This window comes from Lissotriton helveticus, chromosome 2_2 (assembly GCF_964261635.1).
Source record: "Lissotriton helveticus chromosome 2_2, aLisHel1.1, whole genome shotgun sequence".
Taxonomy (NCBI): domain Eukaryota; kingdom Metazoa; phylum Chordata; class Amphibia; order Caudata; family Salamandridae; genus Lissotriton; species Lissotriton helveticus.
The window spans coordinates 36935245-36947379 of record NC_136060.1 but is presented as its reverse complement, the minus strand read 5'-3'; the positions used below and the strand labels follow the sequence as shown (position 1 = coordinate 36947379).

Below are 12135 nucleotides of genomic sequence, written 5' to 3'. Positions count from 1 at the left end.
ATGGCTGGTACAAGTCATCTCCCCCCTAAATCAAATGGACCAGTCTGGCTTCATGCCCAAAAGTTCGACAAGGCATATCCGCCGTCGGCTCCACAATTGGTTAGAAACAGTCAAGATATGAGCGGACCCACACATATTTCTATCACTCCATGCTGAGAAAAGCATTTGATGTGGTACACTGGCCATATATGATGCAGGTTCTAGAATGGTTTGGGTTGGACCCCGGTTTATAACTTAGTTGTTTTACCGAGATCCCATGGTGAATGTGAGGGTGAAAGGCGTGACATCGTCGGACTTCTCCATGAAAAGAGGGAGGGCTGTCAACTTTCCCCCTCCTATTTGCTCTAGTGCAGGAACCACTAGCCTGTAGAATACGATCTCATCCCGGCATCACTGGCTTCCATAGGATGCTAGGAGAGACTGACGATGAGCGTATCTAGCTATACGAAGATGACGTCTTACTATATCTCACGCACCAAACGGAGTCCCTGCCGGAAGTGTTTCGGGTTTTTGAAATATGTGGGGCACATACTGGGCATATGATCCATTGGGACAAATTCTGTCTATATATGACCGGAGACGACTGGGGAGACCCAATGATTCCACCTTGTTTACATCGGGTCCATGACGGCTTTCAGTATCTGAGCATCTATGTAAAACAAAATATAGAAAATAGTCTGAATCACAATATCTATAGAGTACTGGCTGACTTCAGCAGAGACGTGGAATGCTGAAGGGGCTACCCCTTACGTTGTTGGGAAGGGCCGCCATGTACAAAATGATTACTCTGCCCAAGCTACTATACTCCCTGCAAAACACTTACCACAAAATACCGGATGAGATATTTGCTATAATAGATACAAAAGTCCGGAATTTACTATGGGGCGGTGGACACCCATGGGTAGCACTAAAATACATCAAAGAAATCAGTATAATCGAGGTGTTGCTCTCCCAGACGCGCAAGCTTACTATTGGGCAGCTTACTTGGTGGAAGTTAATGACTGGTGTTATGCACCAGGAGACCACTCTACCTACGCTCTTGAGCGGATGCAATCTCAAATCCATTCCTACCTACATTATCTCTTTGGAGGGGGCGGCGACGCAGATTACAATAGAAGATTGGAGACGAGCAGGAAAAAACATAAGATGGGACAAAAAAGTAACTCGGGAGACTCCGCTCTGGGAGTGATAGCTCTTTAAGGAAAAAGGAATATTAAAGAGCTTTACCGTGTGGGATACAATAGGTATCTCCAGGGTTGGAGATGTCCTGGTGGAGGGGACCCTAATCTAGTTTGCCCAATTACGGAAGAAGTACCAAGGGAGGTTGCTCGAGGGTGAACTGGAATATTAGGCCATTTCCTGGACTTATAAAAAGATTAATAACTATATGCCTGACACTTGACAGAATCTGCTGGATAGATAGGTAAGCGAGGTGGGAGACTTGGATGACACAAACTGGAATGCTGCCCTGAAGTATCCCGGAGAAACTGCAATTAAGAGCGTGCTCCGACTGATACAATATAAGATTCTTCACCGGGTGTATTACGAGAGGGCCCGTGTGCACAGAATGGGCACGGCGGACTTCCTGCAGTGTCTCCGCTGTAAAATAGAACGGGGATCATTTATTCACACATTATGAGTGTTCTAGTATACAGGAATACTGGAAGGGCATACTAGGAGAACTTGTCAAAAAACTTAAGGACACCATACCCGTATATCCCAAATATGTTGTCCAGGGCCTGCCGACAGACATAGACCTCCCCACCACCAAACGTCTCTTTGCCAGCTTAGGATTAACAGTAGCTAAGAGGGAAGTGGCTAGGAAGTGGGGGTGCAGGAGCTGCCAACCCTTATGGAATGGATAAGGGCAATGGATCTTTATATGGCAGCAGAAACTGTCACATACAGGGTGCAAGGGTGCCCGAGAAAATTCCATAAGATACGGGCCCCATGGGTGGAATACTATGACATAGACTTGGAGAATAATACATCTGAAATAGAGTATATGTACAACTTCCTGGGCCTCCACTGCCTGTTTGCCTTCAGACCGCAATAGAGGTTGTAGGTTACAATTTTAATGATTCTACATGACCACAAATATGTTGTATTTGTCGTCTTGTCTGACCATACTGTTGCTAATTTGTATGTCCCCCCCAAAAAAATACAATATATTAAAATAAATATTAATAATTATATTTTAAATTATTATCTTTATTTATTTAATTATTTACTAACCATGTCATTTGATATCTGCCCCTAGTAGTAATTTCATACTTCAAAATGAATACTAACAGAGTGATGTAAGGTTACTACTAGATGCAGTTGTACATTTACGTGTGGGTAAATCTACCCATATAAATTTGCCTTTGTGAATAGGCCACATTGTTTTCATAGTCTTTCTTTTCTACCCAATTGAATTTTTGTTTGTTGTTTGGTGTAGGTTGTAACACAACTCCTTCTTTTATTAAGATTTCAAGCTCTGTATAACTACAACCCACGGAATGAAGATGAATTGGAGCTGAAAGAGGGTGACGTCATTGATGTTATGGAGAAATGTGATGATGGATGGTTTGTGGGTATGTATACTCTTTTAGTACATTCATCGAGAGACACGTGGGCTCTATGTTTAACATAACAGTGACCACTCTATGAGGAAAGTTGCTATTCTGAACATATTTATGGAAGAACTCAAAACTTTAAGTAAGAGAGTTGAATGCTCGAAGGGCATTAACGAGTTGTGATCTCTTTTTTGCATATAACTCCACTCTCAACTGCAAAAAAATTAAAATGGATTTATCTATTCACCTTAATTCCACACTGCATGTTGGAGTAGCTGTTTTTTCTTGATACCTTATGTCATTACTCACTATGTGGTTTTCACCTACTTTTTTTTTTATTTTTCCAATCTATTGTTTTATCTTCAGTGTATAACTTCATCCAACATCTACATATCAATCTAATGCCCATAAGCGTAGGAAACACTATTTAACCCCTAATTCCCCCACGGTGCGGGGGGTGGGGGCGCGCGCACCACGGTGCTCATGATGAACTGAGCTCGTCACGACTCCGCCCACTCAATGGAACGCCATGCACAGGAGGGGAATTATCCCGGCTTGGGCGTTCCGCGGTGGTTATGACGAGCTCAGCTCGTCATGAGCACAGCTCCACTGTGCCTCATGAAGAGCTGAGCTCGTCATGAGCGCTGAAAAGGATAAAATTATTTATTAAAAATAAAAATAAATACATGTACATAATGCGATCCATAGAGTAATATAAACAAGTGAGGACAGAGGTTTCTCCTTGCAAAAAAATCCTTACAAAATGTTCGTTCTTAGGAATACTAATGCATCTACAGATTTTTTATCTTTAGGACAGTCCATCCACAAGCTAGGACCAGGGTTTCTTTTACATCCTGTCTCTTAATTCCTAGGTTGTCACAGGGGCATGCACGATGCCATATAGATGCAATCTTTGTGGTTAAATGGCACAACTTCTTCCAGTGTTCTCAGTTTCTTTTCCCATTTCCAAAATGCTCTAAGGCAGAGGTTTCAACATTCATGCAACATCACGTTTTCTTGCCATTTTTGTTGTTTGTTGCTTCTGTAAGGAGTAACATTCCTTCATGGTTTAAAAGGTGCTTGATGGTTTTATCAAAAACAGATGCTCTGTTTGTCTTGGGATTTCACCCAAAATTCAAGGTGAAAGGCTCACCACTCTACAGGAATGCAATGAATTACCAGAGCATATTTTTCCCATTAGAGTCCTGAATGAGTGAGGAATAAGCTCACTTTCTCCATTTGTGTGGGGATGACTCCCATCATAGTTGCTTAGGCGGTCAATGAGAACAGAGTTGATAAAACATAAAAATGGAAAAGGTCTAGGCCTCAAGCGATTCCCAACCTTCCAGTCTTAGACATTCCACCAACATAACCCAGAGGACAAGGGAGAGCAGAGCGAAATAGTTGGAGAAGCAAATCCAGGAGTACCTTTGAATATAGACTTGAGTAGGGTGAGGGAGAGTCTGTACTTCTGGTTGCCCAATCAGCTCTATTGGTACTTGCAAAGGCTTCACAGATTGAGGTTTGTAAAGCTTAGACACTTTTGCTGATGCACTAACTGTTAATGCTGTGCATATGAAATAACAATTCAACTGTAGCCAGTCGCGGCCGGTAGTGGGAGAACCGGCCGGACGGTGACGTGCGGAGGGGCAGGGTGGGGGGTAGTAATGTATGGATTACGGAATTTAACAGGTAAGTAAACATAAAAATAAATAAAACAAATTTTGTTGCACGCACTGCATGGCATTTCGTGATGCATTGCACGCAACAAAATTCGTTTTATTTATTTTTATGTTTACTTACCTGTTAAACTCCGTAATCCATATATTACTACCGCCCACCCTCCCCCTCCCCACATCACCGCCCGGCCGGTACTCCCACTACCGGCCGCGGCTGGCTACAGTTGAATTGTTATTTCATATGCACAGCATTAACAGTTAGTGCATCCAACCCCTCAACCATGACCAAGATTTGGTAGGGGCCCGATTTTCCAGAGGCCGTTTCCATATAATAGGCTCTATCGAGACAGGTAACATATGAAACTCCATCAGTGCAGGCAAAAATCACTTTTATAACACCTAATACCATTTTATACCTGTTTTAAGTTGATGGTCCAATCCTCCTACCAATATTTCCTCCAGATTGAAAGTAAGGGGTACACCCAAGTTTTTAGCAATTTCTGTGAGTTTTATTTTGAATCTTACATTAAAACTAGAGAACTGAAGAGAAAGGTTAATACAAAATAGGTGTCAAATATTACTTAAAAAAAGGCAATTCAAAATCCTCTGGCAGAACGGCATACAGAATTCTTCCACTATATCTTCTCATTTTGAAAATGGAAGTTGACCTGTATTAGATTTAGGAGTGTATGAAAAATATTAGCATGTTGCGATGGTGCAGGGTCCTACAGCAGTGAAGGGAGATGGTTTGGATGGTCTTTATAAACATGAACAAGACCTATTCCCACATCTTCTTTCTTCAAGCACACAGATGGTGCTTATATTTTGTGGTAACTGGCAATTTATTTAGATTCAGATGACGTCCGTTTGCCCTGTTGTTGGCACTTCAGGAATATATTAGGCTAAAGAACGTACAGCTCTTCCTATGCAGAGAAAAGGGTTCCAACATGACTTCTTAAGACTAGAGTCAATTTCAGGTGTTGAGATTCTCTTTACACCACCCAAAACTAAAGTTAGAGCTTTAAATCAACTTATAATTCCGGTTATTGGGATGGTGTGGGAAATGTTTTTAAGCAAGGCTTGTCCAACTCCATGGAGAATCTACTCTGTAACATGAATCAAAGTTTTTTTTCCTATAGACAATATTGACTTAATTGAGTTATTCTTCTACTGTCCTGTATTCGACTGGTGGAAAGACAAGGCTTCAGTAGCAATTACAGTCTTATACTCTGAATCACAAAGATTGGTGTATGAATAGTTGTAACTAACTCTTGAGGTACTTTTGGCTTAGACCTGCTGACTTCCTGCTGGAATCCAGAAATATTTGTGAACTGGGCCCTTAGTGGTTACAGCATTTGATACAACTGAAAAATTTGCTTTCGAGAATGTATGTATGCAGTAATTTGACCTGATGAACATAGGGCGAGAATATGTTGAAAAAATAGATTTGGGCTCTTCCTTATTGTCAGCCTCAAGTGATGCCAAACACATCCTTGATAGGAGGTGGGCTCTAATAGAAGATCTCAGTCTCAGTGGCCTTTGACTGGACTGTAAAAGACAAGACCATAAAGTGTGGCAATCAGAAAAGGATTGACAATGTCCACATCACTTACATACAACAACTATTTTCCAAAAATCATCACATATGAAGCTCGCTGTTCTATGTGGTTTCCTAACATTTTCAGATGTAGAGTATCAAGAGGTGGTTGATTTTCAAACTCGCTGAAACACAAAATCTGCAATGTTTTTCTTTTTATGCAAAACCATATTTTATGATTAAGCACGTAGTTATCAAACGATACATTGAACTTTGGAAAGCCGTTATCCTGATGACGCTGCAATGACCCATGAGAGTGGTACACAGATCTCCCTTTCCTTAATCTAGAGAAGTTCACAATTTCAATCTTTCTTCCTATGTTTTTCACCGTAGGACAGACTGTTTCAGTTAGTCAAGAACAGTTTACAGTTGCAGGCATAGCTTTTGAGTGGTGAGAGTTTCTGGTGAAGGGCATTCTGAAGAAGAGGCAATCCTCATGACTAGTGCAAGATACAAGTGTGTAAGGCCATCAGACGATGACAGTGAAACGAACTATCCTGCCCAATGTGGTGAGAGAGTTTGGGCACCTCAGTGGCTCAGCATGAAATGGCACTTTGTTGCAAGCATTTTATCTGTAGGTGCACAAATTCAAGCATGGCCTTCACCAGTGTTTGTTCCTTATAAATAAGGGCCCCTCTTTTCTTTTTTATTACTGATTTTTACAGATAAATACAGACAGAAAAACGTTGTTTTCTTGTTTTCCTGTCTGTATTTATTTTTAAATGTGGATAAAAACGGAAATTTGATACTAAATTACGTTCAGGCCAATAGCGTGAGAAGGGAGAGGGATAAAAAAAGGAGTTTTAGTAATGAGGTTTAAATAGCAGCAGATATGCACCAGGCTAACACTAAAATGTTCATGTGTTCATGTAAGTGTAATGGTTTATTATATGTGGGTGTTCATGTCATTGAAACCTGCCAGCCAAGCAATTAAGAGCATACAATTATTGTTTAAATAAATGTGGAAATATACTAGTTCCTGCTTCATTTTTTCACAAACCCCAAAATAAACATGGATAAGTACAGATAAATTTAGCAAAAAATAAATATGGATAAATACAAACCGAAATGTCAAAAAAATAAATACCATAAAACCGGGAGCCCTACTTATAAATATGTGAAATGAGTATTGTTATGTGGGTGTTAGTGCACTTGCCATCACAATCACTGTCCAGTTTCTTGGGTACTAGTGCCCATCACAAGCAAGCTCGATCAGTTCTGTTCATACAGAAATATGAATGGTCATATGCCTCTATGGTAAATACAGAATTCCCGGTGCTGGAAGAACAGCTGCTTCTTTCTAGCTCTCTGTTATGGAAGCTCCTCCATTCATTGATCATCAAAGTAAAGAACGCATGGCTAATGTATGGGAGCATTTGTTGCTACCATGAATGAGGGAAAATGGCAACATGCCACTGGCTAATGTTTAATAGATTTCAGTCCTCAACTTCAGGTGCTCTCTAGTGCACACATATACCTCCAACAACATTATCTCCCAAATGTATCTTTGAAAAAAAAAACTGTATTCGCTGCCATACCCACAACAGACCGAGGAGGGGTGCATATATTGGATCCTAAGAGGACCGTAAGTCCCTCATTACTAGTCGTCATAGTTAATTTTGGTCCCTGTACGATCATTTTTCTAATTGCATTGGGATCAGAATTATAGGTTTGGCAGCAATTACTGTATCCCCCGTATTTTTCCACAGTATATTTTGCAGGTCAAAGCTACTAAAATATACCTGGTAAAATGCTTGTTATGTTTAAAGACATATAGCATTTGGGGTGAAAAGCACAAAATCCACATGTCATTCTCCATTTTCAATGGGGAAATACATAATTTGAGATACTTATTGTATTTTCTAAATTCTGCACCACAGGGTATCGAATTTCACATGGTGAGATAACTATCTTAGCCGGGCCACTCATTATGAGGGTCTAGGCTAGTACAGTTTGCAATGTGATGAATATAGAATGAACAGACAGCTGCTAGTGTGTCTTTATAGCATGGCTGTTAAATTAGTGACCATGTTATTTTGGGTTGTATCTTCCCTTAGAGAGTGGTATAAGGCAGCCAAGTAGACTCCACCTGATGAGATCATGTTTAATTCTTCAAGAAATAGCCATCTTTCACAAAACATGATTGCCTAAATGCATAGCTTGGGCAGACTTTGTTTGCATGAGAAGTAGGTCAGCATGGCTAGGGCAGACTTTGAGTAGTAGGTCAGCATATCTCTGAGTAGCTTTTTCTTTTTTGTTATTTTAGGCCTCTGTAGGAAATGTAGCTGCCTCACCCACCAGCAGCTTTTAGCTGTCTATGTGCAGAAGACCCTTCGTGAACCGTACCAAAAACGTACTGTGGTTTTATAATCGCCCATTGCTTACAATTGTTTTGCTTTATTGCGACTCTCATTTGCTTTCTTCTTATTCTTCTGTTTGTCCCTGCCCAGGTGGATATCCTCACTCCTCACATTCACGGGCCAACTTTTTTTCTTTTTCTTTCAGCACTCTGAGAGTGTATTTGTTTTGTCGCTATCCCCTAGTGTGCTGCTCCCCGCAAACACCACCCCTCCCATGCACTCCGCCCCCTTCAAGCCTATCAATTGCTTTCCTCCCCACCCCTCCCTGGCTTTTCTTATTTTATTATTATTAACTCCCCAGGCCCAGACTTTCCATTGCTCCATTGCCCACTGTTCACTCCTCGTTAACTCCCCCCACCCCGCTCCTACAACCAGCTCTTCCATTCCTCCCTCTTGTGGCCCTTTACATATATATTTATTTTGTAGGGGCATAACAGCTGCTATATGCAGTCGGGCTACTCTGCTGTGCAAAAAGTGCACTAATGTAAATAAATATTTTTTTCAATGTGTCGGGCCTAACAGCTGTCATTTGCTGCCAGGCTGCTCTGCAGTGCAAAAAGTGCTCTTCAGTAAATAAAATGTTTTTTTTTCAATGTATCAATTCAAATAATGTCCGTCTTCAGTCGGTAAGTAAACAAAAATAATTGCAATAATTATATAGGCATACATATGATAGTGACACGTGCGCATGAGTATATCATCAGATCACTAGGGCGGAAATTAAAGAGGCCATTAAGGCCCTGCCACGTAACAAGACTCCAGGCCCGGACGAACTCCCAGCAGTGTTTTACTCTACATATGTAGCTAGCACCACAACTTGAACACTTGTATAAAATATCGTATGATACTCACAGGCTCCCACTATCAACAATGCAAGCGCTGGTAATATCGCTCCCTGAACCGAACAGAGACACACAAGATATGGCGGGCTACCGCCTCCTGTCTCTCCTGTCCACGGAATACAAGATACTCGGTAACATTTTGGCCCGCCGGCTCCTGCCCTATCTCCCCAAGATGATTCACATAGACCAATGTGGGTTTGTGCCAAGCCGCAAGACGTCCCCAAACATACGCTGCTTGCATTGTGTAATGGAGGCTGCAGTCCAATTATCGGAAAAGGCAGGATGCATAACGCTTGATCTCCAGCAGGCGTTTGATACTATACATTGGGGCTACATGTTCTGGGCACTGAGTACATTTGGTATAACACCCAAATATATCCAGTGGGTTAAACTCCTTTACACTGCTCCCACAGCACAGGTTCATACGGGCTCCCACATTTCCAACCCGTACCCCGTGTTAAGAGGCACTAGACCGGGATTCTCCCTTTCCCCCATCTTGGTTGTGCTGTCCCTGGAGTAATTTCTCCTGAGACTCCGGATGTAGGCCAGGAAGAGGGGTATCCTTCTAGGAGGAACTAACCATGTGGTGTCGGGGTACGCAGACAATCTAATATTATATTTTAATAATCTACAGGATGACCTTGAGCCTGTCCCCTCTATCTTTGGCCAATTTGAATCCATGTTGGATTAAAAATCAACAGCACAAAATCATATGCATTCTACATGTCTTATAGGGAAAGCCCGGAGACTATCCCCTTTGGTCCCATCCATTTGTCGGTTGCAGCGCATACGTTCAAATACCCAGGTATACAAATCTACAGGACGACACAAGACTTAATAGATGGCAACCTTATGAAAGCTATACGGTCGCTAAACACCCAGGTCATCCCTTCCTCTCTTGGTCATGGGCAGAGTAGCGATATCCAAGATGGTCGTGCTCCCCAGGCTGCTTTACTTTTTCACTAACGTACTGCTCTTATTTCCACACAGTTTCTTCCGTACGTTGGACGCTCTGCTAACTGACCTGATTTGGGGAAAGGGTCGCAGGAGAATCAGTCTGGCAAAACTCAGATTGAGGCCGGGAGAGGGAGGGCTTGGAGCCCCTGACTTCAGATCTTACTGCATGGCCAGTCAGCTACAGTGGTTATCGTACTGGTTGGCTGGACGCAATTTGCATGAGATTGATTACACTCCATGGACACTGGCTCAGGGATCACTGCATACACTGCTTCTACCGGGGACCCTTGTACCTCCTACCACCCCTCCTCTACTTAAAGGAGCCCATGCCTACTGGAAGCTCTCCTTACGCTATACTAGGTCAGTTACCCCCTATTCAGATAACATACCACTTCTAGGTATATCGCTCGCTACGGGACTAATTACTACACAACGTGTATTTAACAGTGGACGCAAGAGGGAGTGGACACACTCGGTTGTCTATTCACTGACTGCATGCTGGTGGACCATAATAACTTCACCCAGACCTGGGGTATCCCTCAGACATTGTATATACTACATGCGGCTATTACACACTATGTTAGAAAACAATGGTCCCCTACTGGTGTGCAACCTCTGGTGCACAAATTAGTACATGCAGTGCATTTAATGGGGAGAGGGCGCCACTTGAGCCGATGGCTCTACAGAGGCACCCGGACACAAGCAGGAATCTCACTTGCTTTTTTAAACACGAAATGGGTGGGAGACATTGGGCGGAGCTTAACGGATAAAGAATGGGGAGCTATTTTAGAGCACCCTTAGAAAGTGTCCAGGAATGCTAGATTCTAGTACATCCAATACATGGTTCTGCACAGGGCATATCTTACACCTCATCGATTTAAATGCATGTACACAGACGCCCAGCTCACATGCCCCTAGGTGCGGGGTGGCAGATACGGACTTCTTCCACATGCTCTGGAACTGTCCAAAATTAGGTAGATTCTGGACACAAATAAGAGAACTGATAGCAGACATCACTGGCACATCGGTATGGAACACAGCTGGGAGCTGCCTTCTTGGTGTACACCCCCGCCCCAAACAACAGAAAATGCAATATAGGATTGCGGACCTGGCTATGCTGCTGGCGATAAGGACCATTACCATGAGATGGAAGTCCGGGTTCCCTTCTCGACTGCACATTTGGCACACGGAGATGGTTCGATGGGGAGAGGCAGAGAGCGCCACGATAAGGCATGAGGAACAGAGAGGGCAGCTCAAAAAACTCATTCGAATGGACTGGGACAGCATGATGGAATTAATTAAGGCAGTAGATGTATCTGAACCGGCTGGTCCTCAAACAGAGTAAAGTATACCCAAAACATACACATAGAACTAAATATTCTTCCGGGTAATATGTCTTCACTCCAGATCAACTTAATTGGAATTGGTTTGCTATGAGTAGTGGTGTCAAGCAATTTCATTGTTAGAGCTCTGTGCGAATAGTTGAGGGGCAATATGTATTCGGGCAAGCCTAATGGGAGGGTGGTGGGTGGGATGGGCGGTTAAGTTAACTTAGGATTGTTCATTACAATATAAGATCAGACAACTTTATTAATGTGGAAATAGACTGTCCGTCAGGCGTCTACTGACAATGTCAGTATGTGCATAGAACCCAGATGTCCGGCTGTACTAGTAATGTTGATACAATACTCACAGTACCGAGGTTGTACAGGGTTGTATGATTATGTTGTCCCAAATAACGGACCTAAAAGTATATGTCTATGACTGTCTGTAATGGCGTAATATATGGAACTTAATAAAAATATGTTTAAAAAAAAATGAGTACATCATCAGATATGCACACATATGCAACGCACATTTTTTTTAAATCTGCTGCACTACAGAATCAATAAAAAGCTTTTTTGTTGCTTTTTGCAAATGCTGCAAAGCATCACGAAATAACATTGGCGAACAATACGTAAAAAAGGCAAGAGCTGTTGGCTTTGCTAATGCTTGTTGAATCTGCTGAGGCTTATGTATTGCGTTTGCCATCATTTTGTCTAGTTAAAAAAATAACAAACCCGTCAGACTCAAAAACAGGTAATGGGTGGGTGGAGACCTAGCACGGGTCAGATATGCTGCTGTACACACAAAGTGTCAAAT

At 42.2% G+C, this 12135-nt stretch overlaps 1 protein-coding gene across 26 annotated transcripts in view; it reads left to right on the top strand.

Annotated features, from left to right (window-relative positions):
- Positions 1-12135, top strand: part of SORBS2 (sorbin and SH3 domain containing 2) — a 687606-nt gene that overhangs the window by 661560 nt on the left and 13911 nt on the right. For all 26 annotated transcript variants that reach the window (XM_078678069.1, XM_078678047.1, XM_078678046.1 and 23 more), the window contains one exon: positions 2470-2576. In XM_078678069.1, the coding sequence (XP_078534195.1) occupies positions 2470-2576 (107 nt within the window). The remainder of the gene's footprint in view (positions 1-2469; positions 2577-12135) is intronic.